General features: G+C 43.7%; 3 protein-coding genes across 4 annotated transcripts in view; all 3 read left to right on the forward strand.

Annotated features, from left to right (window-relative positions):
- The first annotated feature begins 186 nt into the window (after nt 1-186).
- On the forward strand, nt 187-4,729 carry ddx59 (DEAD (Asp-Glu-Ala-Asp) box polypeptide 59). Its single transcript, XM_076278890.1, has 7 exons — nt 187-1,281; nt 2,195-2,380; nt 2,658-2,747; nt 2,847-3,098; nt 3,821-3,973; nt 4,154-4,282; nt 4,395-4,729. The coding sequence occupies exons 1-7, from the start codon at nt 436-438 to the stop codon at nt 4,647-4,649; spliced, it is 1,911 nt and encodes a 636-aa protein (XP_076135005.1). The 5' UTR covers nt 187-435; the 3' UTR covers nt 4,650-4,729.
- A 182-nt stretch (nt 4,730-4,911) lies between these two features.
- On the forward strand, nt 4,912-23,461 carry kif14 (kinesin family member 14). 2 transcript variants are annotated; one of them, XM_076278891.1, is made up of 30 exons: nt 4,912-4,954; nt 5,460-6,587; nt 6,807-7,058; nt 7,181-7,268; nt 7,433-7,531; nt 7,690-7,742; nt 7,933-7,963; nt 8,218-8,325; nt 8,580-8,696; nt 8,896-9,014; nt 9,729-9,901; nt 10,260-10,407; nt 10,823-10,886; nt 11,348-11,532; nt 12,359-12,461; nt 13,153-13,310; nt 13,537-13,684; nt 13,948-14,100; nt 14,247-14,379; nt 15,405-15,537; nt 15,790-15,925; nt 16,411-16,514; nt 17,559-17,659; nt 18,479-18,712; nt 19,048-19,235; nt 19,453-19,605; nt 21,334-21,456; nt 21,681-21,755; nt 22,199-22,346; nt 22,474-23,461. In XM_076278891.1, exons 2-30 carry the CDS (start codon nt 5,632-5,634, stop codon nt 22,857-22,859), a joined length of 4,869 nt encoding a protein of 1,622 aa, XP_076135006.1. In that variant the 5' UTR covers nt 4,912-4,954; nt 5,460-5,631; the 3' UTR covers nt 22,860-23,461. The 2 variants fall into 2 exon arrangements, with proteins under 2 accessions (XP_076135006.1, XP_076135007.1); XM_076278892.1 differs by lacking the exon at nt 4,912-4,954 and having other exon boundaries at nt 5,416-6,587.
- Nucleotides 23,462-24,627: 1,166 nt separating this feature from the next.
- The window catches only part of LOC143113675 (adhesion G protein-coupled receptor D2), a 54,179-nt gene continuing 53,062 nt past the window's right edge, over nt 24,628-25,744 (forward strand). Inside the window, exons 1-4 of the mRNA XM_076275456.1 lie at nt 24,628-24,820; nt 24,988-25,024; nt 25,118-25,145; nt 25,453-25,680. Of these exons, the coding sequence (XP_076131571.1) occupies nt 24,989-25,024; nt 25,118-25,145; nt 25,453-25,680 (292 nt within the window). The 5' untranslated portion in view covers nt 24,628-24,820; nt 24,988. The remainder of the gene's footprint in view (nt 24,821-24,987; nt 25,025-25,117; nt 25,146-25,452; nt 25,681-25,744) is intronic.

Below are 25,744 nucleotides of genomic sequence, written 5' to 3' on the forward strand. Positions count from 1 at the left end.
GTAGACTCCTGCAATGTCGAGAAAGCCTTGACAGATGCAGCCTGAAAGACTCGACACTGAAACTGAAACACACAAAAAGAAATAGACACAATAAAGCAATACAACTTCAACCCCCAGAATGCAACAGCTGCATGACGTATAATTCAGGAGACTTTCAGGGGGAAACGCGAAACGTCGGTGAGCGACTCTATGTGAGCGACATATCAAGACCGCCGCCGCCATAGACTCAACTTTTACTGTCTATGGACTCAACACCACCTTGTGAACTACATAATTTGTTATTGTATACATCATTTAAATTACCTAAATTCGTCGTTGTTGTCATATCTATCCATTTGCGCTATGCCCTTTGCGGTTAGACGAGCTGTTGCCTGTTGTCGTCCAATAATAGCGTGCTATCTTAAAATTAACGTTAGCTGCACAATCTGAAGGAATATGTTTGTTCCAAGATCACTGAAGGTAAAGAAAACCTCAGACAGTCCTCAAGTAGCGAAGAAGTGCAAAGTGAGTGTGGAGGAAGTCAAGGGAACACCAGACCCCAGCTGTTCAGTGACAGAAACACCTAATGGGATCGCAGGAACCATACAAAAGCAGGAGCCAGTCGAAACAATAGCAAACAGTGTCACAGACAGCATTGCTAAGAGCGACAGCCTTTGCAGTGAACCCGACCCGCCCGACGACGAATCGGTGGGAGAAGACAGCGAATATGAGGAGCCCGTGAAGTCTTTCAAAAAGAGTCAGAGATGGCCAGAACCGGGAGAGCCCGTTTGTGTCATGTGTGGACGATATGGTGAATACATTTGCGACAGCACCGACAATGACGTGTGCAGTCTAGAGTGCAAGGCGAGTCACTTGGCATGTATGGGGAAAGGTCTATTGGCAGATATTCTGAGTCGCAGTCAAACAACGGTGGACACATCATCTCAGCCAGCTTGCTCAGCTCTGGACACTGCAGTGGACGAACAAGAGCAGGACTATTCATATAGACAGGAGGACTTCATTTCTTCCTTGACAGAGGAACAAGTGCAGCGAGTTAAACGAGAGTTAGGTATTGTGACAGATGGCCAAGATGTGTCCAGACCCATTATTGAGTTTGAGCATTGTCGTTTCCCCCCAGTCCTCAGCAAGAATCTTAGCAAGGCTGGATATGAGGCACCCACCCCCATCCAAATGCAGATGATCCCTGTCGCACTCAGCAGCCGGGATGTGGTTGCCAGTGCCGACACAGGCTCAGGGAAGACAATGGCTTTTCTTCTGCCAGTGATTATTCGGGCCTTGCAGGTAATAATTCAAGGATTATGAAGGGTTACAGAGCAAAGCTCTGTGTTAAGTGGAGTTTGGAGTGAATATCCACTCCAAAATATCTACTCCAGTGGGGCAGCCGTGCCCTTGAGCAAGGCACCTAACCCCTCACTGCTCCCCGAGCGCCGCTGTTGAAGCAGGCAGCTCACTGCGCCGGTATTAGTGTGTGCTTCACCTCACTGTGTGTTCACTGTGTGCTGTGTGTGTTTCACTAATTCACAGATTGGGATGAATACAGAGACCAAATTTCCCTCACAGGATTAAAAGAGTATATATACTTATATACTTATACTTATCCTTGGCCCATGCAGACAGGGGCCCTTACTGTTCATTTTGTCTGGCACTAAGGACTTAGAGGAAGAAATTCTGGTGGTGCATAAAGTAATACTAGAATATTAACCTATTTGATTCACTAAATTTTAAATCAACTAGCCTAGTTTAATAAATGACCTATTTCAATTGCTTTGTAGGTTAGGCCTTATTCCTGTTGATACCAGTAGTTAACATAAACATAACAGTTAAGATTATGCAGCAAAAGTTAATTTATTATTACAGCAGAAGTCATCTTCAGACCTGGTAAAGCCTCTTTTGTAGCCGGTCATGTTGAGTACCCAGACGGTCTGGAAGTCATAGTTATGATGAGTAATTCACAAGGACTCATTGCTGCTATTTTTATCAGAGACAGACACGGCTGCATGCCCAAAGCATGAGAGTGGTGGGCCAATAGGAGTAACCTGCAATCAAATGGATGTCAAATGGATGCAATCCCTTGCATGGCAATTGACCTGTATAATGTTTAACAACGAGACATGAAATTAAATGAAATTCCATTTTTTTTTTCATGATGCTGTCTTCCCCTGAAGATCTCTGTTCCATCTTCTGCTCCCCTTAGAGACAAACCCGACGAGCTCCTTCCAGTCCAACAGGCCTCATTCTCACCCCGACGAGGGAGCTGGCCATCCAGATCGAGAGGCAGGCCAAGGAGCTGGTCATGGGGCTGCCCAACATGCGGACGGCCCTGCTGGTGGGAGGCATGCCGATGCCCCCTCAGCTCCACAGGCTCAAGCAAAGCATCAAGGTACGACCGACTCCAGAGGCCACCAGCACTGCTCCCAAAGCGGCCCTCAGACAGAGGGAGTAATGAGGTCAATATGAAACTGGGCCATTTGCCGCTAGTACCGCGGGACTGAATCGGAATAGGGTTTATTTATAATCTCTCATTTTGAGAGTAGATGGCTGTAGAGTGAGATGGAACACTTGTATTTATGCATTTATAAGTACTTTTAAATCCAATTCAAGCATGATGACTCAGACCCTTATGACATTTATCAAGGATTTTTTTCTTCCCTCTATAGATAATTATAGCGACCCCTGGGAGACTCCTTGAAATCTTAAAACAGAAGGCCGTGCAGCTCGATGGAGTGAAAACGATAGTTGTGGATGAGGTGTGTAGGTTTCTACGTTGCAAATAGTTCTATACATATTACTGTAATATATTTAATGCCCTCTATTCCTTTTACAAAACGATTCTAATGTCCATTCAGGCAGATACCATGCTAAAGATGGGCTTTCAGCAGCAGGTCCTTGATATCCTGGAGGAAGTTCCAAAAGACAGGCAAACTTTGTTGACATCTGCCACTATTCCCATAGCAACTGAGCAGTTAGCAGAACGTCTAACGCAAGATCCTGTCCGTATAACCATTGGAGAGAAGAACCAACCGTGTGCCGATGTCCGGCAGATAGTTCTCTGGGTCGAAGAGCCATCAAAGAAGAAGAAACTGTTTGAAATTCTGAATGTGGGTATTTTCGTTTCCGCAGTTCATCTTACACATCACAAAGTATTAAGATTGACTGAAGATAAATTGCTTCACAGTGGCCCTCATACACACTTAAAAATTATACAGGGATAAAAAAAAAAAAAGCTCAGTTAAAATGAGGTGAATCTGAGAGGGAATACAATAACCCTTTGGGTCATATTTAGGTGGACCGCACAGCTCTGCCCCCCACCCCCTAAACAGAGGAAATGGGTGGACCCTTGGCCATGGACCTGGTCCAAAAAATGGAGTAACGGCTCATGCCACCAACTATGTGTGGGGCAGCAACCAGGAAATGGCTGCGCTCCCAGTGCCATTTTTAAAAACACACCAGCATCTTAATTAAAAGCATGAAAGTGTCTGTTATTTTCATTTGAAGTGTACTTCTCAAGTTCCTCCTGCATTCCCTCAACAAGGCCATTCCCCAAGGCATTAAACATTTGGCCGACCCAGTGCCGAAAGTCCATTTTTGCAGATGCTTAAAGAGAACACAGTTTTTCAGGGCCATTATTTCAAACACTTAATTCAGAGTTATGAAGTTACATATCGCCAGCCCTGTATTCACCACAACACTTTGTTTGTTAAAGCTACTATTCACGTAATTGGCCATAAACATATAGTATCCTTCAGCCCCATGAGTGCATTTGGAGTTCATGTTATTTTATTGGCGTACCAACACTACTCTGTTGACACTCTCCTCACAGGACAGGAAGCTTTACCAGCCGCCTGTGGTGGTATTTGTGGACTGTAAGCTCGGGGCCGACCTGCTCTGTGAGGCTGTGCAGAAGGTGATGGGTCTTAAAACGGTGGCCATTCACTCTGACAAAACCCAGCATGAACGCAACAGGATTCTGAAGGTGACAAAAGCAGTTGATGGTGCAGGAAGTTGTGATTGCTGTTTAAAAGGGACAGTGGTTTCTTTATTTGGCTTTGGCATATGTTAGCACTTATTGTGGTTTAAGTGCGTAGCAGGGAATTTGGTTAAAATTAGACTATGCTTAATGAAACATACTGTTTGAACTTTTGAACTGTTTTAGGGCCTGCTTGATGGAGACTTTGAAGTGGTCGTCAGCACTGGAGTTTTGGGCAGAGGCCTAGACTTGGTTAATGTCAAGCTAGTAGTGAACTTCGACATGCCTTCCAACATGGATGAATATGTTCATCAGGTACAAATGATTCTGAGAATGTGCACTGGTGTTTAAACAAAGACATAATTTCCTCAATGGTTACTTTATTACAACTTGCATTCCAAGTAACACTATTGATTACGTTTTCCAGATTGGCAGAGCTGGAAGACTGGGTCATAGAGGCACTTCCATAACATTCCTCAACAACAGCCACAAGCGACTGTTTCTTCAGATTACAAATCGAGTGAAGCCCACAGGTTCCCAGTTACCACCTCAGCTGCTCAACTCCCCATATCTGCATGAGCAGCAGCGGAGGGAGAAGCAGAAGAGAAAGGAGGACACTGTTGTCACCAAGGAGAACCTGCTTGATATTATTAGAAGACATGACAGTTCTGTTAGGAAATAGTCAGTGGTCTAATTTCTGGTCTATTAAATAATTTTGTATAGTTGTGTTTTCAGAGATAATAAAACTAAACGATTTTTTTATTTGTTGTCTGAGTGTTATTCCTATTTATCAACAAAAATGTCCTTCACGTCTTGAGCTAGGAAATGCTGCCGCCTCATGGCAGAGCTTCACCATTGCAGTTATTACTGTAATGACCACAGACATGACGTAATATTTTTAGAAGAGCCAATCAAAGACGACCTGGGGAGTTTGAATGTTGAAGCGGAAAGACGCGGAAGACAAGGGCAGGATACAGCGCTTTTAAGGTAAACAAATAACAGGATTAGTAAAAGTTACGTTTGTGTCCATTACAAAATTAATGCGTTTTCGTTTATATTGTTTTATAAGCAGTGTTGTAAATAATCTCAGCACCCATTGGCTATAAGGCTTTTAACTGGTTTGTTAAGAATAACGTTACTTGGGACACTCACTTTCCTAAATTCAGTGATTCACATGCAAGGCGGAAGAGATGGCTAATGCTAATGCGTATTATTAACCTAGGCAACGTATTAGCCAACGTTAGCTAGCAAGACGTTTTGAACTAAGACATGAATACAAATAAAATCGCATTTTACATTAACTGTCTGCCTGTTTACCCAAGTTAACAGTTAGCGGAAAGTAGGGAGTTACCTCTGCTGGTATTGCCAAACGTTAACGAATCTGCTCCTTAGCATGACTAACGTTAACATTATACGTTAATGTTAAATATTGATTCAGATAGCTGCTACATGGAATAGTAATAACTTCAGTTTTTCCCCCTTTATGTTGCAGGTACATTGAGGACCTGGCTCATTTTAGTTGATTTTACATTTTTATGAAAATGCTAGATGTTTTAATTTGAACGTTTGTTCTCATTAAGTTCAAAACTCATAACGTCCCTGCATGGTTTCTCTAAATCAGATATAACTTTAATAAGCTGTCAAAATTCAAAACAGCTGACATCATGGATGAGACCACAGCATCTGTGGATAGATCTAGAGAGACCAATAAGACCTACATAATATCAGACCCCTCGAAAGAGAATGACTCGAGTACAAGACTAACTCTCCAAAGGAGAAAAACTGAGAATAAAGACACGGGGAAAGGCGAACAGTCGGACACATCCAACGCTGAAAACCCAATGCAGGCTCCCCAAAAGAGGTTGACTTTGAAGCGTAGAACGAGAACAGGATCGATTGGCAAAACACCAAACATTTCTCGGGCAAAACCAAGTTACCGAGGGCCTAGTAGTGCCGAATCTCGACAGTCTAAGATCCTCTCGGAGCCAAACAGTCGTACACCTCGTGCTTCAAGTGTCCTGCGCTCAGGTAGCGTCCGAGAAAGTGTGTTTAAAACCCCAGCGAAGGATGCTTCAGCAAGTCGAACATACACGCTAGCACAAGTCAGTGGACGAGCCCCAAGGTTTACACAGAAACTATCAGCAGAGATCACTACTAAAATGGATATTTCAAAGTCAGACGGTCAGAGCAGTACAGTTTCAACCCCTACCAGAACAACACAGTTTGGCAAAATTAGTGTAAAGAAAGAAGTCTTCGAGCGCTTGGCCGGGAAGGACGCCAACAAGACTGTGTCATCCAAATCTGCAAGTTTGGAGAGACACATGACTGCATCGCAGGTGACTTCAGCGTATGGAAAACCCGGTGCATCAAGGCCAATCAACAAACTGCCAATCTCCAGTCAAAACAGAATGCCAACTAATACCCCACGCACAATACAGGCCGCCAAATCTGTGACCTCTAGTAGCTCAAGTCACAATGGAGCTTTGAGGTCCACGGCATCAGCAGAAACAGCATCAGTTGCTGAGTCTACCGCTCAAGGTACTGAACTCACACAGGACTCCTTCAAGATGGAAAACAGTGCAGTGACTGTGGCTGTAAGAGTGAGGCCTTTCAGCAGCAGGTAAGAGTCTGGTTTCTGTCATTATGGCTGCCAGTAAGTGAATGGCCTTCCCCTCTTGTAAATCTGTAGCAAATTTGGATTTAGGAAACAAATTCTGTTGATTCTTTTCAGATGTTTTCCTCATAGTTGACTGATTTTCTAATGTTCATAATACTGTTCATGAGGTAACATTAGAGAGATAAGCATAACTAACTACTTGTATTATGTCTTGTCTTTCAGAGAACAGAAGGAGAATGCTAGCCAAGTCATCTTCATGGATAATCATGAAACTGTTGTTCATCACCCCGACTCCAAACGATTTACATTTTCATTTGACTTCTCTTTCTGCTCCATCGATGAAACAGATCTTAATTTTGCCAGCCAGCAAATAGTGTACGAAAAATTAGCCAAACCTCTCCTAGAAAGAGCCTTTGAGGGTTTTAACACTTGCCTATTCGCCTATGGCCAAACGGGATCTGGAAAGTCATACACGTAAGTATTGGGTTCAGAGCTACACAACACATTTGAATGTAAATAGACCTGATTGTATCCAGGAGGTCTGGGGTTTATACACTTCCGTGTATTTCATTATTGTGCTTTTTTTTCTTGTGCAGCATGATGGGATTTGGAGAAGAGGTTGGGGTGACACCAAGATTTTGTGAGGAACTTTTTTCCAGGCTTCCAAAGGATCACAGTAAAGAGGTGAGTGAGTTACTGTTAATTGGTTAGCATCATTGGTGTAAAGTTATTTCCATTTTGTCATTTTTGAATGTTTCATATTGACTGATTGGGACAGACATTATAAATGTGTTTTTGTTCTGATTATGTAACATTCCATCTGTATAACAAGACTTTTAATTCCACAGATTACTTGTCATTTGGAGATGAGCTACTTTGAAGTGTACAATGAAAAGATCCATGATTTGCTCATCGTGAAGGATGAACAAAATCAGAAAAGGTTGCCGGTAAGCATAACTTTATTAGTCAAGTCAAGTTTATTTATATAGCGCATTTCATACACAGAGGTCATTCAATGTGCTTTACATATTAGTTCACTTGTATCTAATTTACAAGGACACATTAAGCCTACACCCTCATTATTGTGTTTTGTGTACGTTGACAGCTAAGAGTTCGTGAGCATCCCATTCATGGACCCTATGTTGCTGACCTCTCCACGTGAGTAGTGCTTGACCTTTTTGGGCAGCAGTAGTGTCAACCCACAGAGGTGACATTTTTATTCTAATTTCAATTGAATTTCGAATGTGCTTCTGGACGCATGATGGTTGGCCATTAAATTTGAATCAGCGAGGTGGGAGTTCAAAGTGTGTCCGCATTGTTCAAAAATGCCTTTTTATTTCCTTTGCAGGAATGTGGTGAGCTCCTATGCTGACATTCAGGTGAATGTTTTTTTTAAATTTTTTCCCTTTGTCACATCAGCACAATCACACAGGCCACAGCACACAATGGCTGATCCACTCCAGAGTGTCTCCCCATATGGGAAACATCTGCTAAGAGATCTGATGTAATGGAAGACGGCTCTCTGTGCCTTGGTTCTGTCACGTTACACACACAAACTCTGTGTCTGTCTCACTCTGTCCATCTGTCCATCTCCCTCTCTCTTTCTCTCTCTTTCTTTCTCTCTCTCTCCCAGGGTTGGCTAGAGCTGGGCAATAAACAGAGAGCCACTGCGGCCACAGGCATGAATGACAAGAGCTCCAGGTCTCACTCAGTCTTCACCCTGGTTCTGACTCAGACTAAGGTGAGAGATTCCTCTTTTACGCCCAGTGGAGGTTGAGAGCATATTAGTATTAAACACAGTTTTTGTGCAGCGTTATTGTATGAATGCATTGGTGCAACTTGCCCTCAACATTTCATGGTGTGTGCATACCGATGTATTTATGTACCAATGTCTTATGCCATCATATGCATTGAAAATAAAACCAGGTTGCCAATGGGTTTGGACTAGGTTGTTAAGGGTGCTGTGTTCACTGTGCACTGAATGTGTTTGTACAGACAGAGTTAGTGGAAGGGGAAGAGCATGACCACACCATCACCAGCCGGATAAATCTGGTGGATCTGGCTGGCAGTGAGCGCTGTGCATCTGCCCAAACCAGTGGAGATCGGCTACGGGTAAACAACCATACCGCGTCCCTCTATTACTACCACCACAGTAAAAATGTCATATATAAGTATTACAGATCTGCTGAAAATGTATGATGAAGTGAATATGTTAAAGATGAAAGGGTGGGATAGGTTTATTTGTGGTACATAAGGAGCAGATGATTGGTTACTTCATCAGGGCTCAAGCTACATTGCGGTCTCTGTGCAGGAGGGAGCCAGCATCAACAAGTCTCTGCTAACCCTGGGAAAGGTCATCTCTGCGCTGTCCGAACAGGCCCAGACCAGGAAGAAGGTCTTCATCCCTTACAGGGAGTCGGTCCTCACGTGGTAAGGAGTGATGGCCTAGAGAAGGCTACTGCGTTTCGTTACGGCAGTCTGCAAAGCGTTAGCCGCCGAATGGTACAAATGAGAAACCCAGGGGGAAATAGCTGAATGAAGGCGCTGCTGCTTGCACCATTGCCAGGCTGACACTGTCTTGTGTCACTGACATAGAATAATCAGTTATGGAACCAATGTCTAAACCAAAAACAGATTTTTAATGGCCTTGCGCTCATGAAATAAGAACGAAGGCCATTATTATCGGCTTCTTTATGCTCTGGCAGCATGGCAGTGCTATTACTGTGCCAACACCGGAGATGGAATTTTGAGGTTCATCCGTGTGGACTGTGTAATATACAAACCCTGGAACCAGGAGGCAGAGTTAATGAGGTAATGAGTGAAATCAACTAGCTCTTTATATGCGTATGAACATGCTTTGGTAGAGTTTGAATAGAAGAGAATTATTCACAAGAAGATCTCTAAACCTTTGATTTTACGTCTGTATTCAGTCACATATATTGGCGTTCACGGTTGCCCATTGTAATTGAGTTATAGTCAGCACTACCCTTTACACGTCCTGATATTTTTATTGAATAAAGAACTTGATCAGTGTTGGACTTCCTATTCATGCAGCTCTGTGATTTATTGTGCAAAGAACTAGTGGGGAAGATCAGGCAAACGTATTTAGATCAGGCGAATGATTTTTCAGCTGTCTGATTCCAGGTTGCTGAAGGAGAGTCTGGGCGGCAACTCGAAGACGGCCATGATTGCCACGCTTAGTCCGGCCGCCAACCACGTGGAGGAGAGCCTGAGCACGCTGCGCTACGCCAAGCAGGCCCGCATGATCATCAACGTGGCCAAGGTCAACGAAGACACCAACGCCAAACTCATCAGAGGTCAGCACCCTTTCATGCCACTCCGCCAACCCCTCTCACCCCCTTCTCCCTCCATCTCCGCCAACCCCCCTGTGCACATCCATCATTGCTCCCGCTTCTTTTCAATTAAACTTCCGTCCAGCCTTGTCCTCAGGCCATATTTATGCACCGTCATTCACCTGGGGGCTAAAACTGTCATGCAGGTGTTATTCAAACAAGATTGCATTTGCAATGCATTTTGAATGCCATCAGATGGCACTGTTGTGAAGCTGAATGAGGAGTTAGCGCTTTGAAGGGACTCTTTTAACACAGCAGTGAGGTTTATTTATTGTAATGAGTTGTTTTCGCATTTTTTGTTTAATTATTTTTGGATGCATAGAGCTGAAAGCGGAGGTGGATAAACTCAGGGCGGCCCAGATGAGCACACGGGGCATCGAACCAGAGAAGATGCGGCTGTTTCAGCAGGAGATCGTGGCCCTCAAGATGCAGCTCACGCAGCAAGAGAGGGAGATGGCTGAGGTTCACCGGTGAGCGATGAGAAGTGTCCATAGCGTTGGCCTGCTTCAGAAGTTTGGGGGCAGCCGTGGCCTACTGGTTAGCGATTCGGACTTGTAACCGGAGGGTTGCCTGTTCGAACCCCGACCAGTAGGCCACGGCTGAAGTGCCCTTGAGCAAGGCACCTAACCCCTCACTGCTCCCCGAGCGCCGCTGTTGTTGCAGGCAGCTCACTGCGCCGGGATTAGTGTGTGCTTCACCTCACTGTGTGTTCACTGTGTGCAGTGTGTTTCACTAATTCACGGATTGGAATAAATGCAGAGACCAAATTTCCCTCACGGGATGAAAAGAGTATATATACTTATACTTATACTATAAGTCGTCTGAGCGAGAAAAAAAATATCACAAGTGCTTCTCAGGGTTTCTGACTTCCCTATTTGGTTTTAGTTCTTGGCGAGAGAAGCTGGAACAGGCTGAAAAACGGAAAAAAGAAGAGGCCAAAGAGCTACAGGTGACTGATTGCTATAAATGTTATGCTATTGTTATATTTTATATCATTATGTGTTTGTATGTGTGTATAGAAATATGTTTATCATTAGCAATGTCATCAGTCATTTCATGAAAGTGCTGATTGGAGCCTCATTTAGGGAATGTAGTTACCTTTTTAAGCTTCTAATCTGTAATTTTCTTAAATGTACAATTTTCCAAGCCATATCCAGTATTAGGCTATATGTTTGGTGCATGTTTTTTTCCTCACATTTTTATATCAGACACTTGCACCAAGAAAATGTATTTGTTCTTGTTGTGCTCGGCATATACAAGTGCTTTTTACCCACTCTCACCATCCCTCTCTCTCTCTCTCTCTTTCTCTCTCTCTCTCTCTCTTTCTTTCTCTCTCTCTCTTTCTCTCTCTCTGTGTCTCTTTTTCTTTCTCTCTCTCCTCTCTCTCTCTCTCTCTCCACTGTGAAACAGCGGGCGGGCGTCACCTTTAAGGTAGACAACCGTCTCCCCAACCTCGTCAACCTGAATGAAGACCCTCAGCTGTCAGAGATGCTCTTATATATGATCAGGGAGGGACAGACCAAGGTCGGCCGGCTGAAGTCCGAGTCCGCCCACGACATCCAGCTGTCTGGGGCACTCATCGCGGATAACCACTGGTAAGAAAGTGCCCAGCCGCTCATGTTCTAGAATGACGGTCTAGGCCAGTGTTTTTCAACCACTGTGTCGGGGCACACTAGTGTGCCGTGAGAGATCATCAGGTGTGCCGCAGAAAATTACCCAAATGTCACTCACTGGTCCAGAAAAGCAACTGTTGCATCAAAGAATTTATAACCACATGCTCTCATTGATTGTATGATTGCACTATTTGTGGTATGCAGGCATTGTACAACGGGGGCCCCATATCCAGTATTCACAGAATCATCACATATCCAGTTCATAACAACAATTAAATTAGATATAGTCACCTACAAATGAAACAGAGGGCGCTTGTTTTATTGAGCAGGTCTTGCATAGAAGCCAAAATAAGGCCATATCTGTGTATTATTTGAAGTTTTAGGCTATGGTATGTTTATTTTTTCTTCACACAGGATGTTAGTGTGTCGTGGGACATTTTAAGTGTCAAAAGTGTGCCGTGGCACAAAAAAGGTTGAAAAACACTGGTCTAGGCCGAATAAAGTCATTTTAGTAACTATTTCAAAGTGCTATTAAGTTAGTGATAAATGTCATCAAAAGCAATGGATGTTCTACTGCCCATCTACACAAATGTATTAATGAAAGATAGCTATCATCCAGTTGTTCATAATTCAGATTGGCTATGGGCTGTAAAGCCATCTTTGTCTCATTACAGTTTTCCTCAGAAACCAAGCTTCCAACCATCCTTTGCAAGTTTATATATGACTGACTCACTTCTCTTAACATGTAAATGTGATTCATGGTCATGTCTGATTTTTCCGCTGTCTTTTCGTTCTTTTCTCTTCTCAGTGTCATTTCCAATGTAAATGGAACAGTCAGCATCTTGCCTATGGAGAATGCCAAGACCTTCGTGAATGGGAACCTTGTGTCCGAATCCACTGTCCTTCACCATGTAAGGATGGGGAAAAAAAGGGGAAAGCTGGATTTGGTACAGTGCAAAAATATGGGACTAACCTGAATTGTGGCTCAAAAGATGTTTGTTTTTTCTCCTAATTTATTTTAAATGAACATTTTTAATTGCACCATTTTTTCCCTGTCAACAACAGTAAAGGAGAGCAGCTTAAACAAACTAGTGAATCACATTTTCCAGGGTGGTTTATATTTGGTTTGTCAGGTCTGGTCAGCAGTTAACCAGTCTTTATTTCAGATATTGCCCACGTACTGTATGCAGGGGGTATCAGGCAAAAGGGGACTGTTGAATGCTCTTATTTTTAGGCATACCCTGGTTGTACACACCACAGTTATCTGATTATATAAATTCTTGATTATGGTTCAGGGGAAAATGTTTGAAGGCTGAATGCAAACAACATAGTGGAATTAACATTCAAACAGTGTGTTTTATATGATTTGTGGTCTGTACCAGAAACTTTCCTATGTTGAAGAAAAGAAAGCCAACTGCTGTTTTTCTCTAATCTATAACAACTAAAGTTGGTTTTAGTGTAATTGTGTTTGATTTGTGTAGAGTTGAGTTTGTGCCACACAGAGGAAATGAATAAAACCTCATAGAATTTGAACTTGTGCATGACCTCCACCCTCCACCCCTTACCCTGTCAGCATGGTCAAACCCATCTCGCTGTTTCCAGGGCGACAGGGTGATCCTCGGTGGCGATCACTACTTCCGCTTCAACCACCCCACAGAGGTCCAGAGTGGGAAGCGGGTGTCCTGCTGGTCCAGTGATGGAGATGGCCACAAGGACTTCGAGTTCGCCAAGAACGAGCTTCTAGCCGCCCAGAGGGCCAAGTGAGTTCAGACATGTGTTTTTGTGCTAGAGTTGCGCTTTAGTCTGCCAGATACGAGGGAAGAGCGGGAAGTCCAGCGGACATGTTTTTTCCATGTACTAAAAATTATGAGTTAGCAGTTCTTTATGATTTTTTTCTTTCTTTTTTTGATGCCTGAAAAGCCTCATCTGTCTGTTTGAGAATGTTAAAGTTTTGTCCATGCTTAACAATTCCTCCTGTGAATCCAGGCTGGAGGCTGAGATTGAAGAGGCACGACTCAAGGCCAAAGATGAGATGCTGCAGGGCATCCAGGTGGCCAAAGACATGGCACAGAAAGAGCTCATCTCGCAGAAGCAGCTCTACGAGGATAGGATCAAAACTCTAGAGAAGGAACTGGTATGGGATATCTCAGTGTGGTGGAGCTCTGAGCACAAGACACAACATGGACCAGGTCTAAATCAATGTACTGCTAAGTTCAACCAGCAGAAACAGCGCTAGTGCGACTAATGTTGTTTTTGGATCGATTCCTGACTTCTGGCACCCCAAGCCCAACATTTCTTTCCCCTCAGGAAGTGTCATAAAACACTGTAAGCTCTTTTACGAGTAAAAAAATGTAATGTAGCTGCCCTGGCTGACTCCGTATGCTTGCTGTCCCTCAGGAGGAGGAGGGCCAGCGGAAGAGGAGGCAGGAGCTGGACAGTCGGAAGGTGGCCAGCAAGATAGAGGAGCTCAAGACCGCCAAGTCCATGCTGGAGCAAGAAGTCAGTACCCACAAGAAACGGCTCCACATGGAAGCCCAGGCAACCAGACAGGTGAGTGAGTGGGTGAGGCGGGGAGAGGTGGGGTGGGGTGGGGTGCGGGGAGAGTGGGTGGATGTGGAGAAAGCAAATGCAGCTGCCTACAGTGGTGACATAATTTCTAGGCTCAATCTGTTTATTCTGTTCACCCCATAATCCAGGCCATGGCAGACCATGACATCAGGCATGCCAAAATCATCGAGGCTCTTGAAGCCGAGAAGAGGAAGATTGCGGAGGAATTTGCTGAAATCCAGAGGAAACGGCTCCTCAGGACAAATCACACTCCAAAAACTGGTACGTTGTCATCATTACAGTGGGAGAAATGTTTTTGGTGTTCTTTTGCCACAGTGAAGTTGTGGGTCATTATTTAAAGAGGAAACATGCATTTTTTGATCTCAACTCAAGTTCAACTTTATTTGGCATTTGCATTTGTCTATATTTGACTTAGAACAACTGAGTTTAAAGGAACCGTATGTAAGATTGTGGCCAAAACTGGTACTACAATCCCCTTCCCCTCCCCTCTGACTGGCAGAGCTGGCAACCTGGATGCCGAAACACTACTGACTTCGTGATTAGTAGATAGGTGGAGGGTGGCGCATCAGGCCAAAACACAACATGACAACATCAACATCAGTTGAGGGCTGCAACTTAATGACAATATCCTGACCGGACTACTGTTGTCAGTGATATAAGTATTTGAATTGAACATGATTTTTTAATGTCTAGTGACATATCAGGGCCATTTTATGATTACCTGAAATACATTTCTTACATATGGTTCCTTTAAAAGTACCAAATGGACTGGTAAAATGTTTGACATCATTCTAACTAGTGTCTTTAGGAGATATAGTTGGCAAAGAGGCGCTTTTGTGTGGGTTGGTTTGTCCCAGACAAATGACCAGAATTGCTTTTTTGCACACACTGAGCAGCCAGTGGGAATAACGGGTGTGTTTCTGTCCTTCATATTACCATATACCACCAAAATGAATTAGAAGAGGATTGCTAGACTAGTGGCCTATATAAATGTACCTTCAAAAGTGACAGATTGTTGCATAGTGATGTTATAAGGATTGTACTCGGTCACAGCGCTGATACAGACAGTGGGTTGTCATACGCACAAAGACTAATGTCTCACACACAAAAGTGAAATGTATATTATCGTAATTGCAGAATTTAATGGGACAATACATATGATGACGCATACAGTGGGGATGTCCTGTAATAAATAAGGGCGCATGTGAGAGTGTTTGTCTTGAGTTTGTAAACACAATAAAAGAAAAATGTCTTTCCTCTCCTTGTTGTTGTTGGAACCCCCTCAGAAACCCTCAGTGTTGGCTCAGTTCCCGCTGCGTCTTCAGCTCCGCCACAGTGGGATGCTATGAAGCTGTCGCTGATGATCGAGGAGGCCAACGCCATCAGCAAAAAGCTGAGGAAGCACACCATTTTCAGCAGGTACTCATACCATGGGCTACCCATGACCTCAATTGTTATGTAATTGATTTTGAATGTCTATGACTATGAAATGTCCCAAATCGGTACACCACCGGCAAACTATTTGCAAGGAGAAAATGTAACTTCCAGGAATATGTTTTAATGTGTGTATCGCTCCAAATCCGTGTCTCCCTCTTCCAAATCCTGTTATGTTTTCATAGCTTCTTTTTTTTTTCTTTTTTCTTGCGGTTTGAACCTCTCCCACTCATGAAGGCATGAAGTGTCAGAGCAGGGGTGTGGGGACGGAGAGCTACAGGTCCAGCTCCAGAATACCAAGCTGGGCATCTCCACCTTCTGGAGCCTGGAGAAGTTCCAGAGCAACCTGGCAGCCATGAGAGAGCTGGACCAGGTACACACCCTGTGGAAAGCTTTTTTTTTTTAAATTGTATGGAGTGTTTAGTTGGAGTGAAATGTAAAGTTTGCCAATTGAATTTGGCAACAGGCACATCCTTCCAATAATATGCTCTTTGACATTGTTGATGGTTAATTCAGACAACGGATGGTTGAAACAAGTTACTGTTTTTTTTTTAAGTTTGAGCATGTCTGCCACCAACATCTTATTTGTGAATTATCATCCAGTCATTGTGTGTTTGCTTGAATTGTTCTTATCTAAGCCAACAGATGCATGACCAAGCCTTTTAGGCTCCGACAACAAACCTGTTGCCCTAGCTTTTGCGGCTGAGTGCTCTGCCAAAAATTTGACAATGGAGCTTTAGACTTTTGCTGGGCAAAGAAGCCTCCATGGTTAAAAGTGACATAGTGTTGTTTTTGGTTTTCTGTTAATTAAAAGAGATATATTGGCTCTGAGATCACACGCTAATTTATATCTCTCAGGGGGAGCGAGCCTCCAAAGACGACGATGTGTTTTATGACCCCAATGATGAGTGGGAACAAGATATATCGGCCTCTTCCACTGCCTCCTCCCTCTCTCGACGGAGGTAATATCTCTGGTACTCTTCCTCTCTCCCTTTCCCCCTCTCTCCTTGTCCTTCTCTTTATCATTTTCTGTCTCTCTTTCTGTCTATTTCTCTTTCTCTGTCTACTTTGTCATTCTCTCTCTCCAAAGTCTCCTTCCACCCCTCTGCTGTTCATAACTGTGGTGCTTATTAATATTTTATGCATTGCTCTCCCACAGCTTGTATTTCATAGTTTTTATTGTGCAAATTTCCTTGGCCGTACAGATCTGTCTTGACTTTTACGACTGAACACTAAAGTGGAGTCTCTCCGGAGCACAATGGTGTATTTCAGAAAATGGTGGCATGAATTCACCATCCACAAAATATTAGCATATGCCATTTTTCAGGCTGTTAAATAATTTCACCCCCATAAAAAATGTTGTCAGTTAAACTGGCTTTCTTCCCGCAATCTACCTAAAGTGCAAGCTCACAACATCAGCCCCTCCACCCCCAACCTTCTCCACCGCCATCGCCATTTCAGTTTCTTCTTTCTTTCTTTCTTTCTTTCTTTCTTTCTTTCTTTCTTTCTTTCTTTCTTCATCTCTCCATCTTGTTTGGCATGTTTGTTACTCGAGTGGTAACCACTGTGAATCGAGGGCGAGCCAAGTGCAACATGGCGGCGTTTCAGGGTTTCCTACGCACCCTGGCGTGTGCCCGGATCCCAGAGATTTTCCCTGTCTCTGCAGCAGTCTGTGACCCCAGGTCACTGCTCCCCGTGGTGCCTCTCTCGTAGTGGCTGGCCCCAGGACTGCCGTCCAAAAAAAAAATAGCCATAGCTATTTGCTTGTCATTATGATGAGTTTGTAGATTCCCTCACTCTTAAGAATTAGCTGACATAGACCTCAACGCAGAGAAAACTACTTAGAAGGCTTATGTTATTAACCAGTACGTTTGAAAAGAAGAAAAAAAAAGAAAAATTTCCATGATCACCCTTCAAGCCATGTTTGCTGTTATTAGGAAAGTCATCCTAAACCACAGTGATTTATTTATTTAATTATTTATTTATTTTTTTCTGCTCTGGCACAGAAGTAGGAGTTTGCTGAAAGGCAGGAGGATCTCAGGGCGACTGTACGAGATCCGGGTCCACCCAATCCAGAGCCTGAACAGCCCGGCACCGCAGTCCACTGGTAAAGCACTCACACCCATACTCCTAGCGGGGATGGGAGGGGAGTGGAGGGGAGCAGCTCTGTGTTTACGTCTGTGTGTGAGAGGAGCGAGTGAGCGTAAGTGTGTGGGGGCGTTGATGGAAGCGAGGCTCCGTTCCAGAAGAGCTTTCCTGGACTCCAAATCCTCATTTCCTCGCCCCCGAGACGATGCCGGGTTGGACCGTCGATCAAGGTTAAAAATCCTGGGCCCTCTCAGCACGGTCCTTCTCAGCAGCTCAGCTCCCACAGCGAGAGAAGGGACTGGCTATTTAAAACCAGTCTGTCGTGTCCAAATAAATGTAAGCACTGGTTTTCGAATCAGAGTGGCAACAGTTTCCATCTGTCACGTACGAGCGGGGCCTTCAGTTGGAGCTGCAGGCGTATGCGCTGACTTCTGAGGAGGATTATGTCACTTTGACCCCGAGTTATAATGTCAAAGTGATTTACCGTGTGACTGGATCAATCGTACTGTAAAACGAATGCTGGTGAACATTATGCCTATGCTAAATATTACTTTTGGACTTTAGAATAGCTAGCTCTATAAAGTCAAACTACAGCATTTATTTCAACATTATGAAGGAGTTATGTCACACACACATACACACACACAGCATTTATTTCAACATTATGAAGGAGTGAAGTCACACACACACACATACACACACAGTATTTATTTCAACATTATGAAGGAGTTGTGTCATATACACACACACACAGACACACACAAACACACACACACAAACAGAATGCTGAGTGCTTGTGGTACTGTGCTGACCACTAACGTCCTGTATCATTTGGCAGTGGGACTCATGGGAATGAAAAAGCCCCCGTCCCAACTCTCTAGCACCTCAGACTCAGCCCTGCCAGGCATCAGCAAGGACCTGATTGGCCAAGCAGTTGCAAGGTTGCGGGAGTGTCACCATGGCGACGAGAGCGTGGCTGACAGGCTGACTTCTGACTTGCTGAGCATCCACTCTGCGGTGAAGTCCATTTCCACGCTCTACCATCAACTCGATGACGACAGCCCAGAGAACAGTAAGCTTGAATCAGTGCCCGACTAAAATGAGTATTTAAACAAAAACCTTTCCAGAGAAGTTTCATTGGTTCATATGTTGTTATAGTAATTTGTCAAGTCAGTTAATACAGACAGAATTCATGTTCAGATCGATGGATGATATCCTGATTTTTTCACAATTTCACACCCATCAGCTGACCTTTTGTTATTCAGACTGACAAATTAACAGATCTGTATGAATCACTCTTTGTGGGGCACATCACATTCTGACTGTGGCTAGGCAGTGATTTGTGAAATATTTTTGAAAGGATTTATTTATTAGTTTGTTTGTTTAAAATGTGAATATGTCTTCCAGTGTTTGTGTACAATGTTGAGGCCCAGACCCAGCTGGTGAAGGGCACTCTGGCCATGGAGAGGGCCGTGTCCACCACGCTCATCTGGGTGTCCAGCGTCAAGCCATGCGGCGGCGCACTATTCCTCGCTGCGGAGGAACTCAAGACCGAAGTGAAGAAAATGGGGGGCTACTTTCAGCTTCTCATTCAGGTGAGCACCGACAGGAATTGGCCTCCTTCATTTGCCAGACAAAGATGAAAGGAATACAGTGTCCACATGAAGAGAACAAGGTTCTATCTGTAAGGCAGTTAGAAATGCAGGACACTCATTGTAGAATGTCTGATGTGAGTTTGATGGAATAAGTGGGGGAAAAGATGATAACTGTAACCCCTCTGTTTTGTTCCCTTCCTGTGTGTGTCTTGGCCAGGGCTGTGACTCTGAGATCACATCCATGGTGACCGAGGCCCAGAGTAAGATGGGTCAGTGTTTGAGTGCTGCCCTGCGCGCCATTGGCCACCTCTCGGTTCTCACAGGGACGGAGATGCGCGTGGCGGAGCTGGGCTCTGATGCCGTAGGCAAGGTAAAGGACAATGGGTCAATGGTGCACGGGGCGACGTTTAATCCTGTGAGACCAAGAACACAGCAAGGGCATTTTGGGTGGACAGCGTATCCATGGCGATGAGTTTGGAGAACAGGGCAGTTGCTATGGCCTTTAACTCCTCTGTAACGGTGCACACCCAGAGCAGTGGGTTAAGTAAGGGATAATGTATAGCAGTGTTTCCCAAACTTTTTTTCTGGGGACCCACTTTTTAAAAATGACACACCATCGCGACCCATCTCACTTCAGATCTAACATGCAACCTGCATGCAATCATATTGTTTTAGGCCACAGGTTCTCAAACTTTTCTTGGGGGTATTCTTGCATGCTACGCAGTCGTCACTCTTCAGCATAGTAAGCTGTTCCTATTTCTAAAGAGAGATGTTGTAGGCTACGTTGCGTTGCAGACAAATGGATCCATAACACCGTCAATTCCTATGTAAACATAGCAAGTAACTCAAGTCGTTATATTGCAGCCTGTTTGTGGAGGTTTCTTTATTTGAAAAGGTGAATCCGCATTTTCCTCTGGAGTTAAACGTTTGTTTGTAGGCTGTATACCAAGGCTGTGTATTGATGTAGTGGCAAGCTATGTTGTAAGAATGTGAAATGAATAAATATCAGAACAAGAGGCTTTTGCGCAATAGTCAAAAGATAATGTGCCTTTATTGTAGCCTAGTAGAGTTTGCGAGGTGGAAAACGAGAGGAAAATGTTTAAAATGTCTATTTAAATAGTAGGCTAATATAATGCACTGTTGAGCGTTTTAAATCCGAAATAATAAAGAATGTGAGGAGGTTGCTATTAACTTTAAAGAGTGCATCTACAATTGAAACTATCTACAGCCTATGACGCAAATTGAATAGCCATATCTGGTATACGGATGTCTGCTTTAGTTGACTAGATTTTAATCGGTCAAGTTGAAGAGCTGGTGTCCGTTAATGATTGTGCAAATAGGCTGATTCATGTCCCTTGCATTTTGCAACTACGAGGTCCATGGCAGGTGCCCCACAGAAATGTTTCATTTTGCGAGTGAGATGTCCACGCTGTCCCTTCTGCGACGCGTTCGCCCTCCAGTTTCAGAGCTATTCTAAATGCAAAATTCCACAGAGGGATGTGACTGTGGTAAACAAACTATATCCTAATAGAAAACGGATAGCTTTCCTGGCTAAGTTAGGCCTATTAGACAACAAAAATTGTGCTGACGACCCAAATAAAATCTCCTGCGACCCACCCTTTGGGAAACACTAATGTATAGAACGCCGGTCATTATTGGGAAAATAAGTCCCGACAGGGCGAACCGCCCTGCTTCGCCCTGAAGGGACTTATTTTCCCAATAATGACCGGCGTTCTATACATTATACCGCTTATTATACTGCTACTTGCCAAAACGAAAAAATAAACTCCACGATATGTCTTTTTTAGTTTGCAACACAAGCTGAACTTGAATCAAACGTTCTTTAAAACACAGCTGACCTACCTTTACTTTTGAATGAAAATCCGTTGCCATTGACAGCGGCCATTATTTGGAGGTCCTTAGACAAAAAAAATAATGACCGGTAGAACTTTGGGAAATCCCATTCAAGTCAATGGAGCGTTCTACTTGCATTTTGAAGACCCGTATAATAAGTATCGTTAAAATGAATCAGCAGATAGGCTCAGTGTGATAAGGGCAACCCTTCTAACTTGTGGCCTTTGTCCTTTCCTCTCTATAGTGTCCCCCACTGGAATCTCTTCTGGATGGCACCAGCAGAGGTGTTCGTGGTCTCTTGGAGGAAGGACTCAACATCAGCAAGGACATGTTGAGGGAAGCTCAACTGATGTATCCTAAAAACCAGGTGACGTGTCAGTCCCGTTCCTATGGCCAATTTGATACATAGTGACTCGTCATGCAGGTAGATGGATCTTATAAAGTCAACAAAGGTGTTAAGACACCTACACATGACTTCCTTTATTTGGGTGGATTTGGGGTTTTAGATTTATGTGTGAAAGGGGGAAAGGGAGTTCCTAATTATATGTGACTCATGGCCAATGTGTGCCTGTTTTACAATTGTGTTTGCAGCATTTGCAGAGCCTCAAAACCAAATCTCTGGACACAGCCCAGGCCCTTCAGAGCTACCTGTACTGCAATATTTCAGTAAGCATAACAACCTGCCTCTGATTCTGACAAAAGGAGAGCATGTCCCCCGATTAATGTTACTCCCACAGCCTCTGGCAAGCTTTTATGACTCTTGTAAAATCAAAATGGCCCGGGAGCTTATCTGCCTGCTGTAAGGCGCTTTGGCAGGCGAGTAATGAATGTGTTGAATGAGCGGCAATCAGTCACCCCAGCATGGTTACTGCTGTTATCTTCCATGCCCAAACTCCATGGTCATTGTAAGCTTTTTACATAAACACAGGAATTGAGGTGTGTGGATGTGGCTGTGGGGGAGTGTGTGTGTGTGTGTCTGTGTCTGTCCCATGTCCTTGATTTTGAAGAAGCATGTTTGTGTTTAATTCATATTCTGTGATGTTGTGGTTTATTTTATTTCCTCATTCCTCCGTATTTTGCCAATGTGCATGTGTATTTTTCTATTCTAGCAGGGACAGGAATCCTCTGACAGGGCCAGAGACAATTCCTCAGATGTGGCAAGGTGCTTGTGTGAAATGCGGACCTCGGCTGTCTCCCTCTTCCAGCTCAACCAGGCTCTGCAGCAGCTTCACTCGTCCCTGTCTCTCTCTCTCAGAGGTACCAAAGCCCCACCAACACAGAACCACCCACTCCACCCATCCACCCCCACTCACTGTCTGTGAGCCTCATAACTCTCAGTTTAAACCATGCTCCTGCTCCTGTCTGCATTGTCTTCTTTCCACAGGAAAAGCTGATGACTGCAGCGTTGTTGCCGTCCAGTCCTCTTCCAGGGTAATTGATGACATCATTAGCGGCCTGCCGAGGAAAGCGGGCCCTGGAACCGGAGGGGTGGCGGGACTCCAGCTCCCCTGCGTCCAGAGCATCATGGCCGCTCGCGACGACGTCCACGCAGCCCTGCATTCCTTGGCTTCGGCGATAAAGAGCGGCAGGGCCAGGTCCAGGGGCTCGGCAGGCAGTGTGGGCTCGAGGAGGTCATCGGAGGAGTGTAACACAACTGTAGGCAGTAACTCCTCTCAAGCCTCCCTGCCGCCCAGAAACAGGACAGTGCCTAAGATAGTCTACAGTATCACAGGGCCCGAGTCTGCCTCTAAGGATGCCCGGTGGGTGTGAGCTGCTTTGAGCTCCTGGTTGGTGAAGAGGCATTAGGATATTTGGATGTATATGTTGTAATCTGATAGGGTAATCTGATAACAGCCATACTTGCTTACCTGTACGAGGATGGTCAGTTATTTAAAAGCACTACTTTTTTTCTTGAATGTCACAGCTGTACACATTTTTTGAAACCAAATTTTGCTAAGTCAAGGACTGTATAATTTGCATGAAGGACTGGGGACAATTTTACCCAATGCAAAATGTGGCTAATTTTAAAATACGGATATATTGATAGATTATTAAATTGTAACATACTTATTTTGTTTTGAAAGCATTAGGTGTTGTATGGAGCTGTAGATTTTGTATAACATAACAAATAGAAGACTTTGTATGAAAATATTTGTATTTTTGCACTTGACCTATTGCACAGCCCATACACACACCCTTCCGTTATACTGTAAGAAAAATAATGCCTTTTATTTTGTATGAAAACTCACTTTGTCCTGGCAAATCATGTAACATTGGTGTTTCAATATTAAATGTATATGCTTGTATTGTCATATCGTGTATGCTTTCAGTGTCTTGAGTGAGGATGACCATTTTGTTTTTGCTGGTAGGGCCTTACTTCTACACATTTATCAAATAACCTGTTTAGTGTTCTCATCATCCACATGTAAATGCACATGAAACCTGCATGATGAGCACAAATATTCAGTGATTTATCATAATGATTAGACATCTTCCATTTTAAACCTAGTAGTAGTAGCTATTGTGTAGTTCAGCCATACTGTTTTATGCAAGAATTCCATTGTGATACAACAAATAAAATAAGATCTACTGCGTAAATACTATATATATGTTGATAAATGTTAATATAAGTCAGATACTGCGGAGATAAAAAATAATATGCATGTGTGTCAGTGAGCATCACAAATAGCATGCACACTTCCACAGCAACTGGCAAGCTTTTACAACTCTTGTAAAAGTCAAAATGGCTCTGAGAGCTTATCTGCCTGCTGTAAGGTGCTTTGGTGTTCAGATTCATGAGTGTGTTGAATGAGGTGTCATTAGTCACTCCTGAATGGTCGCCACTGTTATCTTGCACACCCAAACTCCTTTTTCATTGTGAGGTTTTTCACCATATGGTCAGGCCCAGAGCAGTGCACAGTGCAGTCCCAGTACATCAGAGGGAGTAATGGTTTGTTTTTGTTTTGAGGCCTGCAAGAGCTGGACCTCTTGTAGCTCTCACACTTGAATTTGTTTGAGTGTCTCTGAGGGCCTTACAGAATTACAATACAGGGGCAATTCAACATCACCACATAATGTTCTGTAATTGCAGACATTGGATTGGTAACCTGTGAAGTCAATCATGGAATTTAGCTTGACCACAGCGTTGCACTCTTTTGTGTTTGTATGATGGCTGTTTTCACATCAATTATGGAATGAGGTCCTAAATGGTTGGCTTGGGTGAGGGACATCATTTTATGATCTTGAGTGAACATAATGCTCGAAAAATATAGCAAAATATGGTGGTTTAAGACTGGACTGGAACCATATTTTGTGGTGAATGCCCCAGCCAAATACGCCTCTGTCATCTGCGTATGTAAACACTGCAGAACATGTGAAACACAGCGTGCAGCCTCTCCAGCCAGCGAACTTGTGGCTACACCCGCGCAGATCGAGCTAACCCCTCCTCGCGCTCTGTCAGCGCATCACTCAATGAATACTCAAACGCTGATATCATTTAGAAGGTCCCCATAAGTTTGCAGCAGGAGAACGGCGGCTACTTAGGATTTTGATATCTTTTTGCTGTTTTTGCAACTGTTACTTCAGTTAAGGACTACCGAACAGCTCTGATGGGAGTTAGCGATGGAATTTTAATGAAGGCAAAGTTTGTCTCATGTCGGACTCACTGAAACAAAGGCAAAACTCTACTTTAGCCATCGTTACATTTGAAAGACGCCCAGAGCGGTATTCAGGTAAGCCACTGTATTAGTTAACCTGGCGTTTCCTTAGTGCGGTAAATTTTGTTTACCAGTAAGTTTGTTGAATTGAACGAAGTGGTGAAAATCGAGTTCATTACGCACGGCATTATCGCAGTGTTATAGCAGTTGATGTCAATTTAATTGCAGTTTCCTTCTTACAGTATGCTGTGGTTAAGTCTGATGCAGTGCGCTGTCATTGTGAGTATATTGGTTGTGTCATTATCTGAGGAGTCTAAAATGATATTTCTGCATTTTCAGTCTCATCTCATGTAAAACCGTTTCATTTCACAGGTTGGTTGTCTCCATTACTGCGTAAAAGGTAAAATTACACTTTTTCTATAGCAGTTTGTAGAGTCAGTGTCAGTGCCTAGCATAATGGGTATACCATGTGTCATTAGGCTGTCATTGATTTAGCCTCAAAGAGAAAGTGACTTAGACATGACAAAACAGAGTAACAGAGAAAGTAGAAAAAGAGAGTATCATCCAGGTTCTCTTGAACAGAAGAATGAAGTTGAACATGAATATATGCCAATCATTTTACTATACTTAAACTTATGTTACTACTCTTGAACTGCCATTACTGAATTTCATGTCATTTTGGTCTAACCTCAACTATGGCCATACAGGTTTCGTGCTGAGTGGAACCCATCATCTTCCTGTTGAGAACTACGATTATGAATTAGTGCCCAACCGCCTCAACTGGAGTGCAACACTGCAGGTCTGCGCCCAGAAGTCTGGCGCTCTGGCCAGGGTCTCCAGTGACATCGAGAACCGACAGCTGACCAAGTATCTGCAGTCCCTCAACATCACTCAGCCTGTCTGGATAGCAGGCAAAGTCATGACACAAATAAATGGTGAGTCAAGTGTTTCAATTTCCTGCCAATTCGTTTGAATATCATCACCCTTTTTATTGACGTA

This window comes from Alosa pseudoharengus, unplaced genomic scaffold (genome assembly GCF_046254945.1).
Source record: "Alosa pseudoharengus isolate Yale_2024_CS ecotype anadromous, Long Island Sound unplaced genomic scaffold, YU_APseudo_1.1 YU_APseudo_1.1_scf_11, whole genome shotgun sequence".
In the NCBI taxonomy this organism is placed as follows: Eukaryota; Metazoa; Chordata; class Actinopteri; order Clupeiformes; family Clupeidae; genus Alosa; species Alosa pseudoharengus.

What these genes read in the sequence shown, in the direction of transcription:
- kif14 (XM_076278891.1), top strand. Translation starts at nt 5,632, where the DNA reads ATGGATGAGACCACAGCATCTGTGGATAGATCTAGAGAGACCAATAAG. An exon ending in GTGAGGCCTTTCAGCAGCAG is followed by an intron (nt 6,588 to 6,806) that starts GTAAGAGTCTGG and finishes CTTGTCTTTCAG; the next exon opens with AGAACAGAAGGAGAATGCTA. An exon ending in GGATCTGGAAAGTCATACAC is followed by an intron (nt 7,059 to 7,180) that starts GTAAGTATTGGG and finishes TTTCTTGTGCAG; the next exon opens with CATGATGGGATTTGGAGAAG.
- ddx59 (XM_076278890.1), top strand. Translation starts at nt 436, where the DNA reads ATGTTTGTTCCAAGATCACTGAAGGTAAAGAAAACCTCAGACAGTCCT. An exon ending in TGATTATTCGGGCCTTGCAG is followed by an intron (nt 1,282 to 2,194) that starts GTAATAATTCAA and finishes TGCTCCCCTTAG; the next exon opens with AGACAAACCCGACGAGCTCC. An exon ending in GGCTCAAGCAAAGCATCAAG is followed by an intron (nt 2,381 to 2,657) that starts GTACGACCGACT and finishes TTCCCTCTATAG; the next exon opens with ATAATTATAGCGACCCCTGG.